This window comes from Hemitrygon akajei, chromosome 13 (assembly GCF_048418815.1).
Source record: "Hemitrygon akajei chromosome 13, sHemAka1.3, whole genome shotgun sequence".
Lineage (NCBI taxonomy): Eukaryota > Metazoa > Chordata > Chondrichthyes > Myliobatiformes > Dasyatidae > Hemitrygon > Hemitrygon akajei.
Window position 1 is genome coordinate 64,311,255 of NC_133136.1, and position 25,673 is coordinate 64,336,927.

Genomic DNA, 25,673 nt, shown 5'->3' on the forward strand with positions numbered 1-25,673 from the left:
ATACTGCACAATTCCTACTCTACAATGCGTACAGTCCAGTAAAGATCTTCCCCGGGTTATGAAAGGCTGGTGTATGTATATATACAAAAGTGTTTGAAAAACTAGCCAGAGGGAGTTGCCAGCTGCTGCAGGACTACAGGCATCTTCTGCCACGTAGAAACTCTGTTCAGTCAAATTTCTGACTTGTAAGCTATCCAGGTTATGAATAGTTCACAGTAACGGAAGCCTGCCATAACCTGAGGAGAACTTGTAAGTACTTGCTATAAAATCCTGAAGAGTGCTCTTTGAATGCAAATATTTCTTCTTGCAGAATTTGTTATAAAACAGTGTATCAGCATTGCATAAGGGGTGCCCTCTCTGAGCAAACAAGACAACTTAGGCCAAAAGGCTGTGTTCAGAAAGTTGGAAGAAATTGCAGAGAAACTTGGCAATAGATAGATTTGTAAATTTTCTTTCTAATTGTCCTTGGAGCCAGATGCCAGCATGGATAGGGTATTTGGAAAAAATATGGCTTACCGTACGGCAGAATATTAGCTGCAGAAGTTGCAGAACTGTAATCTACTGGTGGATTGAACTCGGGAGGCTAGCAAAATGACAAATATGCAACAGATACATTTTGGTTGAGTGGTAGCTATCTGTCTTTTGTCATTTTTGAAGATCCAGCTTTTTGGATAAGGTGATAACCTATAGCCCTTCTTGCCTTTGTAAGTGGTTGTAAAATTTTCATGGCTTCTTGGAAGAAGAACAGGTGGTCTGGTAACACCTGTTCTTGAACTAACATTACCGGAACAGATTATTTGCTTTTTTACTGTTTATCAAACCTTGCATGGCTTACAGTTGTAAAAGTCTTTCAGAATATCAGGAAGATATTGAAGATATTTTGTTGTCTCATCAATTCCATGATGCTTCTTATTGATTCATCAATGCCACCTATTAACCCATTCTTCAAGTTCAAGTTTAATTGTTATTTGATCGTACATGGGTACAGCCAAACGAGATAGCGTTACTCCTTCATTTTCTCTGCCAGCAAGCAACTTGCTGAGGGGGTGGCTCTGCAGTACCTTAAGTTCTTAATGTATAGCAGGATCTTACCGTCACAAAAATGTTTAAATAGGACAGCAGTGCCTTTTGTTGACCCCATAGAAGCTGGTCCCACCATCTTACTGGAAGTTTTTTACTTTTTTCATATAACTTAGTCATTTCACACCTTCTAGACCTTATATGAAATATTTAAAGTTTACAGTTCACACTAGTTAACTTAATGCTGGTAATGCTGTATTTCTCTGCAAATTAAAAATCACTGGTTGAAAGGTGATTTCTTGTTAATTTGGTACCTTTAATTCTACAGAAGTTTTGTAGTGCTTATAAAAATTATTCCTCCCTCCAGGAAGTTTTAATGTTTTATTGTTTTGCAACATTGAATCACAGTGGATTTATTTTGGCTTTTTTGACACTGATCAACAGAAAAAGACTCTTCCAAATCAAAGTAAAAACAGATCTCTACAAGCTGAATTAAATTAATTACAAAAATATAAAACACAGAATAATTGCATAAGTATTCACCCCCCCCCCCCCATAATATGACACACCAAATAATCACTGCTGCAGCCAATTGGTTTTAGAAGTCACATGATTAGTTAAATGAAGATCTGTTTTTGGAGATCTGTATGCAGTCAAGGTGCTTCAATTGATTGTAGTAAAAATACACCTGTAACTGGAAGGTTCTACTGCTGGTAAGTGAGTATCCTGGCAAAAACTACACCGTGAAGACAAAAGAACACTGCAAGCAACTCCCTGAAAAGGTTATTGAAAAGCACAAGTCACTGAATATCCATTGGAGTGCAGTTAAGTCAATCATCAAGAAATGGAAAGAATATGGCACAGCTGTAAATCTGCCTAGAGCAGGCTGACCTCAAAAACTGAGTGGCTGTGCAAGAAGGGGCTAGTGAGGGAGGCCACCAAGAGACAGCTCTGGAGGTGTTACAAGCTTCAGTGGCTGAGATCGGAGGGACTGCTTATACAGTTGTTGCCTGGGTGCTTCGCCAGTCACAGCTTTATGGGAAAGTGGCAAAGAGAAAGCCACAAAAAAACTGAAATGAAAGCTCAGATGAAAAAAACTCAGTTTTTGTCTGGACTTGAAAAGGGCTGTTCACTCACGATCCCCATGCGATATGACAGAGCTTGTGCAATTTTGTAAAAACTGCACTATCCAGATGTACAAAGCTTTTGGAGACCTATCGAAGGCTGTAAATGCTGCCAAAGGTGCATCTACTAAATACTGATGTGAAGGGGGTGAATACTTATGTAATCAATTATTTTGTATTTTATATTTGTAACTAATTTAGATCACTTTGTGGAGACCCGTTCTCACTTTGATATGAAATTGTCTTTTTCTGTTGATCAGTGTCAAAAAGCCAAATTAAATCCACTATGATTCAAAGTTGTAAAACAATAAAACATGAAAACTTTGGTGGGGGGGAGGGTGAATACTTTCTCTAGGCACTGTATATAGCACCTTCAAAATATTCAAACATCCTGAGGTGCTTCTCTAGAATGTTATAAAGTGATTTGATGCAAGCTTCAGATTGATAAATTACAGTAAGTGATAAAAATTGAGGCATCTGGAAAGAAATGCAACAGAAGTTTAGCACAATGAATCTGAAGTTTTAGAGTTTAACCAGTCTGTCCAGATTTGGACAGATGAAAGTAAGTGACTTCTTAAGGGCCAGGTTCACACATCGTGAGCTTGTCTGGTCGGAGAAAATTACAGGTTTGCGGGGGTGGGGGGGGGGGGGGGAGCGGAGGAGCAGGGCTCTTGATTAAAAGACATGCTGACACAGCTGATATAGAAATGGAATTAGTACAGAGTAATATGAATATTATGTAATATGCATATCTTGTATTTTGAAACTGAAATTAACTACGTAATTAATGCAATTTCCTCAGGTTGTTGGTGGAAAAAATCTTTGCTCAGTATCTTGTTCCGTATAATCTGGAAACAGAAGAAAGAATGAAATGTCTGTATTACCTTTATGCTTCCTTGGACCCAAATGCAGTGAAGTGAGTATCACTGAAGTTTTTACTATTATAAAGGAAAAAAGGACATCTGTTTCAAGCTCTATATTAGATCATCGGGCTTAGTCAAAATACAAAGTCAACTTCTTACATTTTTCAGTTATTTTGAAGTACCTATCCAAAACATTGTAATACCACTCATCAATTCAGCAGCTGCTACTTATTGAAGCAGAATATTTCCAAATTCTGGTAACTCTTATTGTAAGAAATTTTCATCTGTCGTCTGGACCATTTACAAATGCTTTAATTCCTTTACCAAAATGCAGAAGCTTCAGAAAGGGTGAAGAAAGAATTGGTAGGATAGTCCGAAGATGGCAATGTTGATTATTTGCATGAACTGCACTAGCTGGAATTGCTGTCTTTAGAACAGTAGATAGAGGTCTTGTTTTTCGTGTGCATGTGTACTTAATTTTAATCATAAATTTGTTAGCTAGTAGTCGTGACCTGAACATCAAAGGGTACGGAAATAGAATTGTTGACTTCCAAAGGAAAATTGATAGGTACCTGAGGGAGGAAAAAATGGCAGGGAAGAGGAGGAAGAGCTACAGGGATTCATCAACTACCCTGTGGTTATAGAACATAGGTTCTCGCCTTTGTAATTGTAACAATTCTTTGATTTTCTTTGATGGCCCATTCATCTAGGATCCCAAGCAGCTTAATTTTCTGAATGAGCCTCCCTTGAGGGACCTTGTCAAAGTTCTTAGTAAAATCCATGTAGATGACATCCAAAGCTCTACCTTCAATCAATTTCATCCCCTCCTCAAGTTAGTAAGATATGACTTGCCCCACAGAAAGCCATGCTGATTGTTACTAATTAGGTCATAGTTTTCTAATTGCTTACAAATCCTATCTCTAGGAATTCCGTCTGGTAACTTGCCTATCATTGACGTGAGATTTTGTAGTTGATAAGTTTCCAAGATTATCGGCATTTCCCTTCTTGAATAATGGAATAATACTAGCTGCTCACTAGTCCACTGGGACTTTGCCTTTGGCTATTGATCTTTGTCAAGGCCCCAGCAATCTCATCTTTTGTCTCTCAAAAACTTGGGATATATCACATAGGGCCCTGGAGACTTATCCACCTTAATGTTCCTTAAGACACCCCACACTACCTCCTTTGACTTGAAATTTCATAGCCAATTAGCATGCTTCACTTTCATCGCCCAAATACTGTTGCTAAGTACTCATTTAGGACCTTGCCTAATATTCTCTCTTTCCAAGCACATACTCCTTAGTGGTCCTACCTGCTCCCTAGTTACTCTCCTGCTTTTGATTTATAAAAGGTCTTGGGATTCTCTCTAATTCTACTTGCCAATAACTTTATAGATCCTTCAGGCTTACCTGATTTCCTTTGAGTTCTCTTCTGGCTTCTTTATGATCCTCAAAGTCTGTTTGCTTCCTAAACCTTACATACTTCTTTACTTCTTCCTGGCAATGCTACAGTTCCCCATTCTTCTTCTTATAAAGTTTAATGGCATTTGTCAGACCAATATAAAGTGCATTACTATCACCTATTGAGTTGGAGTTTGAATCAGAGAAACAGAGTGTATTCTGGCTAAATTTTCCCCAAAAATAAACTCAAATAATATCAAAAGGTCTAATTCTTTCCTACAAGTCAAATATGCACTTATGTACATTACAACGGCAGTGATATCATAACAAACATTCTGTGCTAAACCGTGTCCTTCCCAAAAAATCTCAATTTAGCAGTTAGATATTTTCCTTACACTTCATAGGAATTGTTTTTAAAAAGTATAAACTGCACTGTTTTTTGAGAAGTATACTTCCTACAAATACCCATATCGTGTATATAAATTCTGAATAAAGAATTATTCAACCTAGTCTATCCAGTATATAAATGTGTAAGTGTAACTCCTTCCCTCCTTCCATACCCAGTTGAGTTTCTTCCATCCTCTGAATTTCATATAAGTGCTGTCCTGTCTTTCCCTTATTCGAACTTTGTGGCCACAGTGCTTGAATAGATGTTTTAATTATTGCTTTGACCTGCCCTTTATGCAAAGCCAGTACTTCATTTTACATCCTTCATTTAAGTGATTGCTTGACTAGGATGTCTGCCACCTTGTTTCTTTCAATCCCAACATGGGCAGGGATCCAGAGGAAATATTTACACAAGCCTAGACCCTACAGCCATAAACAGATGTTGTCCAATCCCATGAAGAATATCTTAGTTTAGCTACAGTTTGAAATACCTGTTTTAATAGATGTCAAAACCAGTTGATGGGGTTATAACTGGAAGTGGTAGTGGGGATAAGATGTGGGGATAATGCTCCCAAATGACGTGTGTCTCAAAGAGCCTCTGACAGCCAGCTCCTACTCCTGGCCTTCATATGTGGTTTAGCTGTTAAGCCTGGAAAAACCATTTCTACTGATGGGACATGGGGCAGGGTGGGGGGGGGGGGGGGGGTGGTTACTAGCACCTTAAAACCAAGCGCTTCAGGAAAATATGGCTCACTTAGGAGAAGGAAAGCTCTAATCTCAAACCTCTGCTACCTTATGGCTGTACCCACTCATGGGGAAGGCTTCAGTGTAAATCCCCGTGGAAAAATCTGGAACTAGAGTCCTTAAGGCAGTCCTACTTGAGTTCAATGCTGACTGGCAACTTCTGTGATGCTACTGATGCCAAACTGTATCGTTCTCTACTGTTCCTTTGGATTCATCAGCTGTGTGGAGTAGCGAAGCCTGCTTCAGCGTTGCCGGAGACTTTAATAGAGCATCGCCCTCTCAAGTCTCTCGGAAGTTTTGTCAACACATCCAGGTGAAAACCTGGGGAGAGAGTATACTCGACCACTGCTGCTCTCCCTTCTGCAACGCTTACAAAACGCTTCTGTCTGCTGTTTGGAAAGTTGGATCACTCCTCCATCTTGCTTCTGCTGATGTACAGGCAGAAGCTGAAAAAAGAGGTGGTCATTGTTAAAACTGCCCATGTTGGTCCGACCAGTCAGTGTTCATGCTTCAGGACTGCTTGATGATGTCAACTGGGATGTGTTTCGTGATGAGGATGTCTCCAGAGTTCACTGATGGGGTCACGAGCTTCATCTGGAAGTGCATTTAGGATTTTGTCCTCCAGAAATTGGTCAGGGTTTATCCAAACCAGAAATCCTGGATCAACAGTTCCATGTGTATGCACTCACCGTGCAAGATCAAACTTACATTGCTGGTAACCAACAGGAGCTCAAGAAATGCAGCTACGATCGATGCAAAGTCATCAAAGCAGTGAAACGACAATACTGGGACAAGATCCAGACTCAGCTCTCCATCAACAACATACACAGTTTATTGCAATGTCTGCACATAATCACAAACTTCAAAGCTAGGCGCAGTGGTGCTGCCAACATTGTTGCCTCTCTCCCGGATGAGTTCAATCTTTTTTACGCTCTGTTTTGATGTTGCCAACACTGAGGCCCCAAGGAGAGCCAATGAAGCGACCTGCACCTTGGTCATCTCTGAGGCTGAAGTATGCAGGTGTTTCCAACGAGTGGAGAGTCACAAAGCTGCGGGACCGGACGGCATCCCAGGGCGAGTTGTCAGGATGTGCACGGCACAACTGGCAGATGCGTTTATAGACACTTTTAATCTCTCCCTCTCCCAGTGTAGAGTGTCCCCTGCTTCAAAACATCCACCATTGTTCCTGCCTAAAAAGACCAAGGTAACCTTTGAACAGCTGGCATCCTGTCGCACTCACCTCAATGATAAGCAAATACTTTAAGAGGCTGGTCAAGGACTACATCTGTAGCATGCTAACACCCATACTGGACCCCCCCTCCCCCCCAACAATTTGACTACCGACACAACAGATTGATAGGTGTTGCAATAGCCACAGCTCTACACACTGTCCTTACACATCTGGAGAAAAAGGATGCTTATGTGAGAATGCTGTTTTTGGACTACAGTTCAATACCATAATTCCCTCCAGGCTTGACAAGAAGCTCAGAGACCTCAGCCTTGACCCTGCCTTGTGCAGCTGGATCCTGGACTTCCTGTCAGATAACCTGCAGGTGATAAGAGTGGCTTTCCTCACCTCTGCCCCCCCCGACCCTCAACACAGGAGCCCCTCAGGGCTGTGTCCTAAGCCCAATCGTTTACTCTCTGTATACTCATTACTGTGTTGTCACCCACAGCTCCAATCTGCTAATTAAATTTGCTGACAATACTGCATTGATTGGCCTTATCTCAAATAATAATGAGGCAGCCTACAGAGAAGAAAGTCATCACCCTGACAGAGTGCTGTGAAGAAAACCTGTCCCTCACATCGCAAAGACAAAGGAGCTGGTCGTGGACTACAGGAGGAACGGAGACAGGTTAACCCCCATTGACATCAATGGATCTGGGGTTGAGAGGGTGAACAGCTTTAAGTTCCTAGGCATACGCATCACTGAGGATCTCGTGATTTGTACATATGGCTGTGTGGTGAAAAAAGCATAACAGTGCCTCTTTCACCTCAAATGGTTGAAGAAGTTTGGCATGTGTCCCCATATCCTAAGGACTTTCTACAGGGGCACAATTGAGGGCATCCTGACTGGCTGCATGGGAATTGTACTTCCTTCAATCACAGGAATCTGCAGAGAGTGGTGCACACAGCCCAACACATCTGTAGATGTGAACTTTCCACTATTCAGGACATGCACAGAGACGGGTGTGTAAAAAGGGCCCGAAGGATCATTGGGGACCCGGGTCACTCCAACCGCAAACTGTTCCAGCTGCCACCATCCGGGAAATGGTACTGTAGCATAAAAGCCAGAACCAACAGGCTCCGGGACAGCTTCTTCCACCAGGCCATCAGACTGATTAATTCACGCTGATATCATTGTATTTCTATGCTATATTAACTGTCCTGTTGTACATAATGTTTATTACAAATTACTATAAATTGCACATTTAGACGGAGATGTAACGTAAAGATTTTTACTCATGTATGTGAATGATGTAAAAAATATAGTCAATTCAATACATGGACAACAGCTTGCTCTCCATATTGTACTGCCCTGGCTTGCACTGGCAACTGGGATGCAACATCCATGGAACTTTAGAACCATTTGTGTAGATATGCAAGAAATACCTGCTTTGAATGAATATATTGCTGAACTTCCTGTGCCACTGACAAACAATCACTCCTCATCTTTATATTTTCCCGAAGGCTCAAATTAACCACATGCAATGGGAAAAACCATGCAGGAGTGACAAACAGAGCTACAGTGGGACCATAATCCACATTAAACCACCCAAGATTTTGTGCCCATTCTCAATCGCTCAATACTGAAAAACTTACAAATGCAGTGCTCCCAAGAGTCAATTAATGTTGCGAAAATTGGTTGACCAACTTTGTCCTCTTAGGCTAACCCAATAAACCATTGCTATGCAGATGTAAAGATACTTCTTTCATTCCTACCAGTACAGTAATGCTGAAATCGGGGATGATTTAATAGCATTACAACATAATCTCTAGATTTGAATTTGTACTTTATCTAGGGGCTTTTAAGACCAATTGTGAGGCTGAAGCATAAGCAACACATCCATAATTAAAGACAGATCTGAATAAAACAATATGCATTTGTTTAAATGATCTCCTACTCACATCCTAATTGTACCCACCTAAGGTCCTGAGCATGTTAAGTGGTTTTTTTTACATTTCTCTACAACTTTATTCACATGCACCTTCCATGTAGCCTTGTGTCCATCCGCATACACAGAAACTTTACCACTGTTTTTTGAGATTTATCATGTAACTTGAGTCTTTGCGTCAAAAAATTTAAAGCCCTACCATTGTCCCCATTCCTCTACTTCATTAATAGCTGCCTTCATTTTCCTAACTGTTTAATTTATATTCCTGCCTCTCTTCCACAGTACACCACTATATATTGATCTGGAAATATCTGAGCCAACATTTATGAAAACATCATCAATCATGATATTAAAGAGGAGTGGGCTATACACACTCCCCTGTGAGTCCCATTCTCTATCTCATACTCCTTAAGAGAATGTTGTTCCCACCCTAACTTGCATTTTCTTATCACATAAAAAAATCTTGAATCCAATTGAACATTCTACCATCTATTCCGTGTTTTCCAATTTAAGCAACAACACTTGTGTCCATAACATATAAGCTTTCTCTACATCAAAGAAAACTGCTACCACTGATTCTTTGTTAACTTGGGCCTTACAAATATCAGATTCCAAATTTAACACAGACTACCCTTACAAAATCCAGTTTGGTATACAAGTAATTTTCACAAAATAAGAAAGCCTTGTTAGAACCATTCATTCTATTACTTTGCATACATGTGAATTTAGCAAAATAGGTCTACAGCTGGAAGGGTCTGATTGATCCTTACCAGATTTAAATACAAGGATAACAACCGCTAATTTCCAGGTAGCAGGAAGTTGCTGTTCAACCTGTATTGTATTAAAGAATTTAAAACCCAACATGTTTAAAATACAATAACAGTGTTAAAATATTATAACAATTATCTTTCCCAGGGTATGTCTATTAATATCTCTTTTAAGTTCCAAGCAGGAACTAGAACATTATTTTTTCTCAGCAACCTGATGATTTCTTACCAAAACTGTTTTTCTCTAAGACCGCTACTTAAATTGACTGAACTATGTACACTAACATATGTTTTTGCTAATAATGCTGCTTTTTCAGAGTCAGTAACTGCAACCTTTCCCCCAGCATACCAAACCAGTAATGCATCAAGTTTTGTAAACTCTCCCCATTTTCTGTATCATACACCAAACTTCCCCTACCTGGAATTCTTTACTAGTGCTATCACAACACATTCTCCAATACATTTTCTTTGTCCTTCTCACTACTTTTCTACCTATAGCTTGAACTCTTTTATATTGTATAAAAGATGGAGTAATGCTGCCTAACTTTCCTAAAAGCTTTTTTCTGCTCCTTCACAACTCTCTTTACATTCATCCATCCACCAGGGAACAACTAGCTCTCTTTTTTTATCTCCTAGCAATCTCCCAAGGTATTATTATTCAACTCAATATCCTCCAAAACCAAATAATCAGTAAATCATATGTACATCATCAAATACATCCTAATTCTCTTTTTAAATCCCATCTGGGGATATGTTATCCATCGGAATCTGATGACGACATCCAGTCCTTTAACAGTGAGATCTTTGATGACTATACAGTCCTATCCTGAACCCACAAGTTCTATTGCAGGTGGGACATGTATATGTGGTAGTGATGGCAACTATGGCTGTATTTCTCCTGGCTCTCTTCTGCTGTCTTCTGGTTGTCCTTTCCATCTCCAGAATATGAACCCCATCCCTACACAGCTGTCGCCAAGTGTTACGGTCAGCAGTAACATCCTCCAGGTCCTCAGGCCTGATCTTGCACTTCCTTAAAGCGTTCTTCATCTGATCCTTTTAGCGCTTCTTCAGCCCTCCAGCTGAGCGTGGACCATGATGTAGCTGGCCGTATAACATTCTGCAGGGTAGCCGATATGGGGGCATCCTTATCATGTGCGCCAGCCACTGCAACTGATGCTGGGTGATCATGGCCTCAATACTTCTGCAGTTGGTCTTTACAAGTACCTTTCCGCTGATACACATCTATAGTACAGATAATGAGAAAATGATCATACCCCACTGTTGTAGAATTCCCCATTCTAACAATGCCCACTCCACTTGAATATAACTTTTTGTTGGCTTCTGTTAATTAGTTAATCAACCAATCAATTATTAACTCTCAATTTGCAAATGTTCCTCTTGTATGTCCTCTGAAATTCACTAAAAAATGAGACCTACCTCTTTTAAACTTGCTCTTCTCACTCCAAGTCCTGGCTGCTGTTAAGAGAAATGAGATGAGCACTTGGAGCCATAAACTATAGGGTTATAGACAAATAGTTGGGAAGTGAGAGTATCCATGGTGATACTAATTACAGGTTTCCCCCGCTATCCGAAAGTAGAGCGTTCCTATGAAACCTTTCGTAAGCCGAAATGACGTAAAGCGAAGAAGCAATTACCATTAATTTATATGGGAAAATTTTTTGAGCATTCACAGACCCAAAAAATAACCTACCAAATCATCCCAAATAGCATATAAAACCTAAAAGAACGGCACGTACAAGCATGCGCACACACCTGCCTGCGCAAGGCTTCACTGTCATGGTAGTCTTTCTCGGGGTAAACACAAGTTTAAAGTGGGCGCCTTTTCTCGTAAAAGCGAAAACCCTCTTCAGCTTTCTTTTGGTTAGCGAAAACAGGTACTAATGTAGGTCTTTCATAAAAGCGAAGTGGCGTAAAGCGAACTTTCATAAGCGGGGGGACACCTGTATAATATGATATAGTCATGACTTAATTATTCCATTGTTTGGCCCCAGCTATTTACTGATGATGATGTCTAAAAGATTGATCTCTTGTTAACTTTTTTATCTATTTCTCATTTCCTGGATAGCAAAGTTACATTTCTCAACTGTTTAATAGAAATTTTCCAGAATCTAGGGAGTTTTGCAATGTTGCCACTACTGTGTCAATGATTTCTGTGCTGCTGTTTGAAACTCATAAGATGTAGACTATAAAATTCCTGGAGACCTGTCAGCTTTTAATATTCTTAATTTTACTGGTACTTCCTTTCATTTCTTTACCTCCAATAGACTTTGGCTCAACATTATTTATTCAGAGTAACTGAAATTTTCAAATCTAATTGTACAGTTACTGAATATTTCTAAATTAATCACCAGCGTCCTTCTAAACAGATCCAAGTGTGATCCGACCCACACAGGATCCACAGATAAATGAGCAATTTGTTTAACTCCATTTCTGGTACAGTAAAGATCTATAAAGGATGATGCTCTATCATTCTGGTTTAATGCCCACCAAATAAAAGTACTCCATGGAACTTAATAGACTTCTCAACAATTTGCTTAAGTGCAGAATAGCATATTGATCTCACTTAACATGAACCAGCTGCACAACTATATTTGTGTGCCATATGATATTAAACTAGCTGAACTTATGAACATTTTTATATAATTTCTTGTCTGCTCTAATTTTGACAAGTTACATATTGAAGATTAGGATTATGGATCTATGTTACATTTTGTCAAGAATTACTTCTGAATTTGTTTCAAAAATATTTTTACCTTTTATGATTAAAAATTGCCTCATCTATAGAAATTATTTTTCTTTAATGCTATTTGACAATAAGCTTGTTCAGTTTTGAAGTGGATCACTATAGATTTAGGTATATTTTATAATTTCCATATGTAAAAGCCAAATGAATGAGGATTAGATTTCTTGATTGTTTTTTAAATACTGTAATGTCTTACTTAGACTTGCTGTGCTCATTGAAGATGTTCTTGTGCCACTACTCTGTTCAGAAAAATCAGGGTGCAATTCAAATAGAAAATTTATGTTTAGTGGGTAATATGCTATGAATATATGAGGTAGTGAAATGAAATGACTAGAAGCAGCATCTTAGCAGGATTCTAATAAGGTCATTGCATGTGATTTTTGTTAGCAAGATGATTACAGAATCCTGTGCATAAAAATTGTGCATAAAAGTGGAACTTATTTTAAAGTATATATGATAGCCATAAAACAAATGATATATAGGAAGAGAACATTTAACTTAACATTAACAATACAGTAAAATATTGATTTTTGTCTACAGAGCATTGAATGAAATGTGGAAGTGCCAAAACATGCTACGGAGTCATGTCCGGGAGTTATTAGACCTGCATAAACAAGCTGCAGTAAGTTTCATTAGTATATTAATATTTGGTGATTATGTCAATTAACCATAAGATGTGCAAAATTAGTTTTGAAGTGTTTCCAATTGTTAGATCATTTCTTTGGTTTTTGATATAGACCCAATCTAAGCGGATGCATCAGGGTAAGACTGCAAGATTGTTATGCTGCCAGAAGTGCACTTTTTCTAATGAACAGGATAACTAGTCTCCCTTATCTGAATGAATCATATGCCATTGTTCAAAAAGAGCAAACATCTTTGAATGTCAATTCCAAATACTGAAATATTTTGAACTTGCACAGTAATACTGAAAATTGTAACAATCATATCCCTACCAAAGCAACAAAAAATGGTTCATTTGGAAAATGATAGGTGCAAGTCTTGTTTTTCTAACCTTCAAATCTTTTATGTTTCAGTCAGAGGCTAACAATAATGCAATGTTTGCCAAACTGATGGCTATAGCAAGTAAGTGCAGTTTTTCAGTTACATTTTATTTTGGAAGTAAAAATAGCATTTGTTAATATTGATACTAAAGTTGTTATGCTCCTTATAAAAAATATTTTTCATTTAATTCTATTTACTGTATACATGTGTGTCATTGCTGTGTTACTGGGTAGCAAATGTTACTTTTTTGATGATTAGTAATCAAGTTGTCAATCTGTGCTCCTGCTTGTTAAACTATTCTTACAGAAGGCTTTATTTTTCACTTTCTCCAAAATAGGTAACACATTGTAGTTTATAATTTGATTTCAGTGTTGTACAGTTTTAAACAGTTTATTAATAACTCAATAGTGTGATGAACCATGTAACAAGGGACATGAATTTGAGTTCCTCACAGAAGTAGGGGGATTTAAATTCAAAAATTATTTAAGTACAGAAATAAATTTTAAAGTACTGTTGATAATGACAATGAAGTTGTACTTTAGGAAAAAGTTACATTTCCATCAAAAACTTTATGCAGTTATTTTCACCACATCGTTTGCATGAGATGCCAATACTAATTTATGATCTATAATTTAAATCCTTGATCTAAATATAAGGCTAGCAGGAATGAATTGCTAGTCATCTTGACATTAGAGGGACCCTTCCCCCTTTTCTGAAAAAATTGAAGGGATACTCAACCTGCATGATCCTTCCATTACACCAACACATTTGGGCTTTGTTAGAACATGTTTCTAGATGCTGTTCTGCATTTCTAGAAAGCTAACTTGCTTGACAGAGAACTAACAGTTGTTACAACACGGACAAAAAGTGCATCGTATATTTTTGTAATGTTTGTTCCTTTACAAGAATATGTAGAATGCTGTAATTCACTTTGGCTTTTGTACCAGCAGAAATATACTACTAAAGTTCTTGGGGGAAATTCTGCCTTACTGAAGATTCCCTTCGGGTTATGCCTTTTTACCTATAATCTAATTATTTGGTTTTCTGCCAAAGCAAATGTGAAAACTTACGAATTTAAAATTTGTGGTTATTCCCCTGGTGAGCAGCAACGTTGTTCTGTTGAACATGAACAAGGTCAACAAGTTTTTGAGATAAACTGCACTCTGGGATGTTTGGGCACAGCTATTGTCCAGTTGCTCACTGATTATGGCCATTGGTACGGATTGTAGTTAAGTACCAACAGTGAAACTCCACTTCCAAGTAGGATCTGTGGTTAAGCAAAGCTTTCAGCTGCATTAGTCAGATATAATACACCTAGGACAACACTATTGTACTTGTGGTATGTGGAGGAAAATAACTGAAGAATGAAGGTAATGTTTACTCCCTTTTGTCTTGTAGTTGTTTAGTGGTTAACTTAGTCCCAACCCACTTCTCTCTCAATCTTGTTAAGGAGACCATGGTTTGTGATCATTTATGTTATTTTGGAAGGAGAACTTGACTGTTTTCATATTAAATACAGAAATAATTTCTCTTAACTAGTAGGAATGTGTGCTTTTGTGGCAATTTAATCTTGTTTCTGACTTTAAGATATTACAAATTGGGTAAAATAGGACCCTGCAGCCATTATAATATTATCACCTCTCTTTTCGATTAAAATATACAGTACATGCCAACATGAGGGAACTACTTTGGGTCATGTGATAGGAGTGTGAATGACAGGGGTCATTTGAAATGATCACTAAAGAGACAGGCATCTCTGTGGTTTACCCAGTTAAGTTTCTTTGGTACTTGGAAAATAATGTGCTTGTATTAGAACACGAATGAAGACTAATAAATCTATTATTAGTCTATTTCATTGAACTTTATGGAGATAGGAAATCATCAAAATAAATTGATTTTGGGAATATTCAATGAAAAGTGTAAAGCTCTAGCTGCTGTGCATATTGATTATTATGTTTAACTTTTAAATCTATTACATTGCAAACAGAAAATTTGCCTGACCCAGGAAAAGCACAGGATTTCATGAAGAAATTTAATCAGGTCCTGGGTGATGATGAAAGGCTACGAGGTCAGTTGGAGCTGTTGATTAGCCCTGCCTGCTCTTGTAAACAAGCAGAAGTCTGTGTGGTAAGGGAATGTTGTTAACTGTTTTGATCTTCTTAGTTAAAGAGGCCTGGTTTTTATTATCAGTGATTATGTTTATTGTGAGGTTAAGATTAGAGTGAGAAAAAAAGGGATTAATTTTGTGCCTGACTTGGTAAATGTTAGTTACTAGCTGTTCATCATGTAATACTGCTTGTAGTAACTATCACACATGTCTGCATGAGTTTTAGTTTATACTTGCTACATTAAATGCATTTCATTGGTAGGGTAAGTAGGGAAATGCCACTTTTGCAAATTGACTGGTTCAATTTGTGGAGTCTTTTTGGTCTTATTTTGTTATTTTATTGCAGCTCCTCACTTCAAGCTGCACTTTCCATTACATATAAGTATCAACACTGCATATTCTAAGCGCTATTAATCTGTTTGATGCCCTGTTTCTTCCTGTGTGCTTCTTGACAAAATCTCTTCAGAGGAGGCCAGCTTCCTGCTGATAAGCAGCATAGAAGCTTTCTTACCCTAGGTCAATGATATAGCCTTCACAGCTATAAGACCATAAGACATAGGAGGAGAAATAGACCATTCAGCCCATCGAGTCTGCTCTACCATTCCATCATGTCTGATCCCAGATCCTGCACTGCCCCATTCACCTGCCTTCTTACCATATCCTTTGATGCTTTGGCCGATCAGGAAAATATCAACTTCCAATATTCCCATGGACTTGCCTCCATCCCAGCCTGTGGCAATGCATTCCATAGATTCACTACTCTCTGGCTAAAATAAAATTCCTCCTTACCTCTGTCTAAAAGGTCCCCCTTCTAGCTCTGGATACCCCCACCTTAGAAAACATCCTCTCCACATCTACCCTATCTAGTCCTTTCAACATTCGGTAGGTTTCAATGAGATTTCCCCTCCACCACCCAGCATTCTTCAGCCAATGAGCCCCTCTCCTAGGATTGCTACCTACAAGAAGTTTCTAGTGTTGATTTTTGGATTTGTCCACAATGTCCAGCATGCTCTCTACTTTAATGGGATTTCTCCTTGTAAACTGGGGGTTCCCAACTATTTTATGTCATAGGCCCTTACCATTAACCAAGGGGCCCATGGACCCCAGGTTGTGAACCCCTGCTATAAACAGTGGAATAATAGTTTTAGATTTCCATAATCTTTTTACTTATGGGTGCTTGGAATATCAGGCCTGTGAAAGTCTAAATACAATGTTATCAGGGTGTAAGGAGAATTCTGGACATTGTCAGGTGGTATTCTCCCTCCCCATTGTAAAGAAAGAACAAGGCAAATGCTAATCAAATATGTTTAAAAATAAAACCCCATCGTTTTGCTTTCACCTCAGAAAAGGTATCTGAAGCAATTATAATGTGTGGATGATCTAAAGCAAGGATTTAATGGTCTGAATAGTTCCAGCAGTCCCAGTGCTGGAACACAGATCAATGATCCTAGCATCACTCACAGCTGGAACAGTCCGCCCACTGACAGGTAAATGAGTGTTTCACTCATCTGCCTCTCATCCAAAAAAAAACTTAAATACTGGAGGCATGATGATAATTCCATCTAGCTCTCAGAAGATCCAGCCCAATATGCCATTGCTTTTATGATTATTTTGATGTCAGGCAATGCCCCTACGTGTTCTCTTACTGCTCCCTTGTTTTTTCCAATGCCATGCCCCATCAGCTGTTTACCACTCTGAGCATGCTAATAATAATGCTGCAGCGTGTGTGTTGTACACATATTAAATTTATTGAAAAGGAAAACGATGGCCATTAATCTTTCTCAGATCTATTTCAGGAAGCATCTAAGATGTTAAGAAATAAATTTTCTTTTAGCTATGGACACATCAGTGGATGAAAATAGGTTCTAATAATTTTTGGTTCCACAGCTTCTTTCCCATCTCCCTTTCGTATCATTCTGGTCAATGACAATCTGATAACATTTGTTCAGTTTTCACCAGCAATCTAATAAATTCTGGTGGGATCTAATTAAAATGTCCAAATGATCTGAATGGTCCAAAGTGACAAACAGATCTTCTTGGGGTAAAAGTTGATTTTCATGTGGAATACTGACTTGTTAACATAATTCAATAAAAGAGGACAATTCGTATAAATTGTGTATTAGCTTGCATCTTTGGTGATAGAATTCATTCAGTATTTTACATCAAATTATTAACAAACTACTGATCTTCATTTTTTTTAAAAAAATCAATTTGTGTCTAAACTTTGGGGATTAATTGTCATTTCTGTATCATTGTCTGGGTTGGATGTATGTTAATAATCCCTTTTGCCCCCTTTATCTAGAGAGAAATTACTCGTAAATTAGCAAATCCCAAGCAGCCAACTAATCCCTTTCTGGAAATGGTGAAGTTCTTACTAGAAAGAATTGCACCAGTGCACATTGATTCAGAAGCCATAAGGTACATCTTTCAAAATATTTTTATTTTAATAGACTGTCTCTCTGCAAAGAAAGTTAAAACAGACCTTTATTTGCTGTGTATAATTTTAATAGTTGCCACTTAAAAGTAATTTGTTATCCATCAGACTAGGTTTAAGTTCATTCAGTCAGTATTTTGAATTAACTTATTTGATTAGTTTGTTACTAGCATTTATGTGTTACATAGCGAATGACAATTAAGGTTGAATATGCCTACTTTGCTCTTTAAGCTGTGCTGGTTGAGTTTCAATTTTTCTTTTTGTCTCATCAGCATAAATTGCTATACTACAATTATTTTTTTACCTTTTTGTCATTTATTTTACTCATTGTTCCTTTAATTTGCCATATTGTCCCTTGATGCCAATTTCTTAGCTTGTAAGAGCTCATGATAAATTCAGTTAAAGGATACTCAGTGTATCCAAAGAAACAGCATTTACATTGTTGAGTTGAAATAAACAGTGCATCCTAGTAATTGAAATAATTTTTTTTCAGATACAAGACTCAATACTGTAGCCTTTCACATCTGGCAACTAATTGAAGTATTAATCTCTAAATTATATTTCCACATCTCACTGAGATATCTATATTTAAGATTTGGATGCAAATGTAGTTGTCATGGGTAGTAAGTTTGCAGATACGCCAAAATTGAGTGAAGTTGCTATCACTAGGGAGAAGGTTGCTTGGGAACTGAGAGGTCTGAAGGTAGATAAGTCACCTGGACCAGATGGTCAATACCCTAGGGTTCTGAAAGAGGTGGCTAAAGAGGTTGTGGAGGCATTGGTAATTGTCATTCTAGAATCAGTAAATTTTGGCATGGTTTCAGAGAACTCAAAAATGGAGAGAAGCAGAAGAGAGGAAACTAAAGACCAGCTAGTCTGATCTCAGTGGTAGGAAGATATTGGAGTTCATTATTAAGGGTGAGGTCTCAGCGTAACGTGATAAAAATAGGCTAGAGTCAGCATGGTTTCCTCAAGGGAAAAACTTGTCTGACAAATCTGTTGGAATTCTTTGAAGAAATAACAGGCAGGATCAACACACGGGAATCGATGGATGGTATGTACTTAGTTTTTCAGAAGGCCTTTGACAAGATGCCATACATGAGGCTGCTTAACAATGGTATTACAGAAAATGCTGCCATGGTATTACAGAAAAGCTTCTAGCAAGGATAGAGCATTGGCAGATTGGCAGGAGGCAAAGGGTAGGTATAATGGAATCCTTTTCTAGTTACCTGCCAGAGATTAGTGGTGTTCTGCAGGGATTTATGTTGGGACCGTTTCTTTTTATGTTACATATCAATGATTTGGTCGACAGAATTGATGGCTTTGTGGCAGAGTTTGCGGATACTCCGAAGATAGGTGGAAAAGCAGGTAGAGTTGAAGAAGTTAGGAGGCTACAGAAGAACTTGGACTGATTAGTAGAGTGGCAGATAGAATGCAGTATCAGGAAGTGTGTGGTTATGCACTCTGGTAGAAGAAATAAAAGTGTAGACTGTTTTCTAAATGTAGAGAAAATTTAAAAATCTGAGGTGCAAAGGGACTTGGGATTTCCTAAAGGTTAAAATGTGAAAGAAACACAAGGTTGATATCAGTACTGGAGAGCTTGAGTTATAAAGAGAAACTAGATAGGCTAGGACTATGTTCCTTGGTGCACAGGAGAATGAAATGATCTTAACGTGTTATATAAAATCATAAGGTGAATATTCACTCCAGGCTAGAGGGGGTCCAAAGACACCTTTGTAGCCAGCTTTTTTTTACACCGAGCATCGTAGGTACATAAGAATGCGTTGCCAGAAGAAGTGGTAAAAATGGGGAAAAATAACAATACTTAGAAGACATTTGGACAGGTACATAGATGAGAAAGGTGGAATATGAATCAATTGCTGCAAATACCATTAGCTCAAGTAATCAGCTTGGTTGGCATTGATGAGTTGGGCAAAGGGCCTGTGTTTATCAAGTCAAATTTATTGTCATTTCGACCATAGACTGCTGGTACAGTACACAGTAAAAAAGTAACAACATTCCTCCAGGACCCTGGTGCTACATGAAACAACACTAGACTATGTAAAACAACATAAAAACTGCACTAGACTACAGACCTGCACAGGACTACATAAAGTGCACAAAACAGTGCAGGGCAGTACAATAATTAATAAACAAGACAATAGGCACAGTAGAAGACAAAATACAATATAATAATGATGTAGATGTCAGTCTACATCTGGGTATTGAGGAGTCTGATGGCTTGGGGGAAGAAACTGTTGCATAATCTGGTCGTGAGAGCCCAAATGTTTCGGTACCTTTTGCCAGATGGCAGGAGGGAGAAGAGTTTATGTGAGGGGTGCGTGGGGTCCTTCACAATGCTGTTAGCTTTGCGGGTGCAGCATGTGGTGTAAGTGTCTCTAATAGTGAGAAGAGAGACCCCGATGATCTTCTCAGCTGACCTCACTATCCGCTGCAGGGTCTTGCGATCCGAGACGGTGCAATTCCTGAACCAGGCAGTGATGCAGCTGCTCAAGATGCTCTCGATACATCCTCTGTAGAATGTGGTGGGGGGGCGGGGGGGGAGATGGACTTTTCTTAGCCTTCGCGGAAAGTAGAGACACTGCTGGGCTTTCTTGGCTATGGAGCTGGTGTTGTTGGACCAGGTGAGATTCTCTGCCAGGTGAACACCAAGAAATTTGGTGCTCTTAACAATCTCAACGGAGGAGCAGTCAATGTTCTGTGGAGAGTGGTCACTCTGTGGTCACTCTGTGCTCTCTTGAAGTCAACAACCATCCCTTGGTTTGTTCACATTCAGAGACAGGTTGTTGGCTCTGCACCAGTCCGTTAGCCGCTGCACCTCCTCTCTGTATGCTGACTCGTTCTTGCTGATGAGACCCACCACAGTCGTGTCATTGGCGAACTTGATGTGATTCGAGCTGTGTATTGTTGCACAGTCGTGGGTCAGCAGAGTGAACAGCAGTGGAATGAGCACACAGCCCTGGGGGGCCCCATGCTGAGTGTGATGGTGTTGGAGATGCTGCTCCCAATCCGGACTGACTGGGGTCTCCCAGTCAGTCAGTGATGTGCTTTATAACTCATCATTGTATATTCCAATCCAGTATCATGTAACTGAGTTGTATGTATGAAGTGCAATAACATGATACTCTATGTCTGTGAAGGTTCTCAGTCATCCGGGTCATTGTCTATCAAGCAGTAGTAAATCAAGGCAACTCGACTTGCTGTCTTGTATAGACATTTCGCCACTCATCCGAGAGGCTTCTTCAGTTCTAATCCATGGTGGGTAGTTTTCCGGCTTATAAACTGTGAGTTGTTTATAGAGGGTCATTAAGGGTAGTAGAGGTAATGAGAGGGTCATTAGTCTTATCTTTGCATGAATGGAGGTGTGAACTGCTATGGAGACGGCAGGGTAAAGATGTTAAGACTACAATAACATCAAATTCACACGGGAAGATTTCAAGAACAGTAGACTGGCCTTTTTAGACTGTGCAGTAGTTATCAAAGAAAATGGACATCTAGGTATTGAAGTTTACAGGAAACTAACCCACACAGATAAGTACCTACAGTTTGACTCTCATCATCCATTAGAACACAAGCTGGGAGTTACCAGAACACTACATCAACGTGCCGAGAATGTGCCCACCAACATTACAGCTAAAGACAAGGAGCACAACCAATTGAGAGAAGCCTTGAAAGCTTGATAGCCGACTGGGTCTTCATCAAGACGGCAACAAAAAAAAACAGCAGGGACATCAGCCTAACAAACTGATGTCTGATGTCTGCTTTGTAAGGAGCAAAGCAGATGGAAAAACATCCCATATGTTGCTGGAGTTTCAGAGAAACTCAGAAGGATTTTCAACAAACACCAAGTCCCTGTGTTTTTCAAACCTACAAAAACGTTCAGACAGAAACTCACCCACCCCAAAGATCCTGCACCCAAACATAAACAGAGCAATAATGTATATGCTATCCAATGCAATGAAAACTGCAGGGATCTGTATAACGGCGAGACTAAACAACCTTTCACAACAGATGGCCCAACATAGGAGGGCTAACACCACAGGTCAAGTCTCAGATGAATGTCTACACCTAAAGGACAAGGGGCACTCCTTTGATGATAACAATGTGCACATTTTGGACAGGGAGGACAGGTGGTTTGAAAGAGGAGTTAAAGAAGCCTTCTTTGTCAAACAGGAAAACCCACCCCTGAACAGAGGGGTGTGATACTACCTATCAGCTACTTACAATGTAGTTCTAATATCTTTACCTCGGTGTCTCCACAACAGTTCACACTGCCATTCATACAAAAATAAATGACCCTCTCATTACCTTACCACTCTTAATGACCCTTATGTGATTTCTATATATTAAAACAACTCAGAGTTTGTAAGCTGCAAAACTACCCACCATGGATGGAACTGGGGAAGCCTCTTGGATGAGTGGTGAAACGTCTTCTAGACAACGCAGCAAGTTAAGTTGCCTTGATTTACTACTGCTTGTTATTCTGTTTACTTTTTAAACTTGTGTCATAATTGCAGTTTATGCTAAACGCAAATCTTCTGAAATATATTTCATTATTTGTTAATTTATTTGTAGTAATATTGCTTTGTGTGTGAGTTATATATGTTCGTTCCTTGGTCTGTAGAAATGTTGTTTTGTTTGGCAGTATACATGTATAATTGAAAGGCAATAAATTTGAATTTGAACAAATATATTTAAATTAAAATCTGGACAAATTATGGTTAAATAAGCTCTCTAACTTGCAAAGTTCAAAAAGAATTTAGCTTTTTTATGGAAGTAGTGGTGGCAGGGTGCCAGTCTATTTGTATTTATTCAATAGCATCATACATCATAAAGTATTTGCATTTCAGCTCCTTAGTGAAGTTAATGAACAAATCCATTGAAGGGACAGCAGATGACGAAGAAGAGGGTGTTTCACCCGATTCTGCCATCAGGGCAGGCTTGGAACTACTTAAGGTATTCACCGCTCAAATATACAGAAACTAAGCTTTTAATTTGATACGTTTAAATTTCATGCTATGAATCCTATTGTTTGTCTTTATTTAGAAACTTCTTAGAAATGACATTTTTCTTGTTACATAAATTTCAAACTGACCTTGTTTAATTTTATAACTGGATTCCATTCTTTTCATGAAACTTTCGATATTCTACAATTGCAAATTGGCTACTAGAATTAATATTAATTCCTATTCTACAATGTTACTTTAGAATTGCATTTTATTTTAAAAAGTGAATATTGTACCAAAGAATAAAAAGTTAATTGTAAACTATTTCTTTATATTCTCCTAATTACTGTCCTGCAGGTTTTATCATTCACACACCCTACCTCCTTCCACTCTTCAGAGACCTATGAATCGCTCTTGCAGTGTCTAAAAATGGAGGATGATAAAGTTGCTGAAGCTGCTATTCAAATCTTCAGAAACACTGGGCACAAAATTGAGACAGACCTTGTACAGATACGCTCGTAAGTTCACATTCTTAATAAAAATGCCTTGGATGAGTAAAGAATTACATAATAAGCAAAATTCTCTTCTGTGTTGTCAGGCTGTGGATAATGCAGTCTTAGAGCAATTACATAAGGGTCTGATGATACCACATCTGAAATATTTTGTTTTCCTAGCTCAGAAATGATATGCATGTAGGAGAATGCAGTGAGGGTTCATCAGTTGCAGGTTTATTTTTGTCTTTGTAGACAGTGCAGGATATTAAGACCAATCATGTGGCTCTTTCTGCTAGACGATATGGGCATATTAGATTGAATCGGCATACTCTGCAGAGTATCAATCTCTGATTTTAGGTTATACTGAACCATTTACTTGTTTTTATCAGATTAAGATCCATAATTGCTGAAAAATACATTTTAAATTCAAGCTTTACATTTTAAGCACTTAAAGTACACAGAATTTTTTTCTATTTGGTCATTTTTATTTCAAGCTCTGTCATTTAGTTGCACTGGGTTTCAGTGTATGGAAATTTAATGATGCTACTCCCATTTGTGTTGCAACTTAGATTATTCCTCTTTAAAGTCCTTAAGGTAGGTTCATATCTAACTATGATCTTGTCATTGCTATTTGGCAGTTCGAGTGTAAATGTTGCAGCTTGCATTCTCACTGCACAAGAATAGATTTATAATAGTACAGGTTTTTAGGCAGCTATTAAGTGTGAATATCACATACAAGCCTGGCAATAAATTTTTCATGCTTTATTGCCTTTAAGATAATTACAGTGCCTACAAAAAGTATTCACCCTCCTTGGAAGTTTTCATGTTTTATTGTTTTACAACATTGAATCACAGTGGATTTAATTTGGCTTTTTTGACACTGAGCAACAGAAAAAGACTCTGTTGTGTCAAAGTGATCGGAGTTAATTACAAGTGTAAAACACAAAGTAATTGGTGGCATAAGTGTTCATCCCCTTCAAGTCAGTATTTGGTAGATGCACCTTTGGCAGCAGTTACAGCCTTGAGTTTGTGTGGATAGGCCTCTTATCAGCTTTGCACATCTGGACACTGTATTTTTCCCCTATTCTTCTTTACAAAACTGCTCAAGCTCTGTCAGATTGCAAAGGATCAGGAGTGAACAGCCCTTTTCAAGTCCAGTCACAAATTCTCAATTAGATTGAGGTCTAGACTCCGACTTGGCCACTCCAGAACATTAACTGTTGTTTTTAAGCCATTCTGTATGGCTTTGGCTTTATGCTTGGGGTCATTGTCTTGCTGGAAAACAAATCTTCTACCAAGTTATAGTTCTCTTGCAGACTCAATCAGGGTTTCCTCCAGGATTTCCTTGTATTTTGCTGCATTCATTTTGCCTTCTACCTTCACAAGCCTTCCAGTGCAGTGAAGCATCCCCACAGCATGATGCAGCCAGCACCATGCTTCACGGTAGGAATGGTGTGTTTCTGATTATGTGTGGCGGTGTTTGGCTTACACCAAACATAGCATTTAGTCTGATGGGCAAAATGTTTAATTTTGGTTTCATCAGACCATAGAACCTTCTTCCAGCAGACTTCATTCTCCCACATGCCTTCCGGCATACTCCAGCCGAGATTTCCTGTCAGTTTTGTTAACAGTGGCTTTCTCTTTTCCACTCTTCCACAAAGCTACGACTGGCGAAGCACCCAGGCAACAGTTGTATTAGCAGTCCCTCCCATCTCAGCCACTGAAGCTTGTAACTCCTTCAGAGTTGTCATAGGTCTCTTGTTTTATATTTGTAATTAATTTAGATCACTTTGTAGAGATCTATTTTCATTTTGACACAAAGTCTTTTTCTGTTGATCAGTGTTCTTGTACATTAAGCATTGAAGGTTAATGTACAGATACAAAAAGAAATTACAGAAGCAAAATCTAAGTTGATCTTTATAGCAGAAGGGTTTTTAAGCCCAGAATAAAGATGCCAAAGAGAAATTGCACCGGAGGTCTCATGAGACTACATCTAGAGTATTTTGTCTCTGTACCAAAGAAATAATGTACAGTATATGTAATAGAGTGAGTGCAGTGAAGGTTCATCAGATTGCTTAATAGCATGGATGGGATTAAGCAGATTGACCTTGCGTTCTCTAAAATTTGGAAGAATGAGAGCTAATCTCATTGAAACATATCTTTTTGCATGTTATATGCATAGTGTGTCCCAAACCAGGGACACAGTCCCAAGAAATCAGCCACTTAAAAACAATGTAAAGAAATATTTTCACTCAGGGTTGTGGAACTTTGGAATTCTCCATTCAAGAGAGTTGTGAGGTCTCAGTAACGGAATATATTCAAGGGATTAATACATTTATAGATGATAAGTGAAAAGGATATTCTGAGTTAGTGGATGGAGTCTGTGCACTATAAGACAAGCCCTGATCTTTCTGAATAACAGAATAGGCATGAAGTGTGAAATGGCATACTTGTGATAAATTTCATGAAATCTATGTATTAGA

General features: G+C 38.6%; 1 protein-coding gene across 5 annotated transcripts in view; it reads left to right on the plus strand.

Annotated features, from left to right (window-relative positions):
- The window catches only part of pds5a (PDS5 cohesin associated factor A), a 167,030-nt gene that overhangs the window by 84,917 nt on the left and 56,440 nt on the right, over window positions 1-25,673 (plus strand). For all 5 annotated transcript variants that reach the window (XM_073064807.1, XM_073064811.1, XM_073064809.1 and 2 more), the window contains exons 13-19: window positions 2,947-3,060; window positions 12,727-12,808; window positions 13,221-13,269; window positions 15,176-15,315; window positions 17,598-17,713; window positions 22,601-22,706; window positions 23,054-23,214. In XM_073064807.1, coding sequence (XP_072920908.1) covers window positions 2,947-3,060; window positions 12,727-12,808; window positions 13,221-13,269; window positions 15,176-15,315; window positions 17,598-17,713; window positions 22,601-22,706; window positions 23,054-23,214 — 768 coding nt within the window. The remainder of the gene's footprint in view (window positions 1-2,946; window positions 3,061-12,726; window positions 12,809-13,220; window positions 13,270-15,175; window positions 15,316-17,597; window positions 17,714-22,600; window positions 22,707-23,053; window positions 23,215-25,673) is intronic.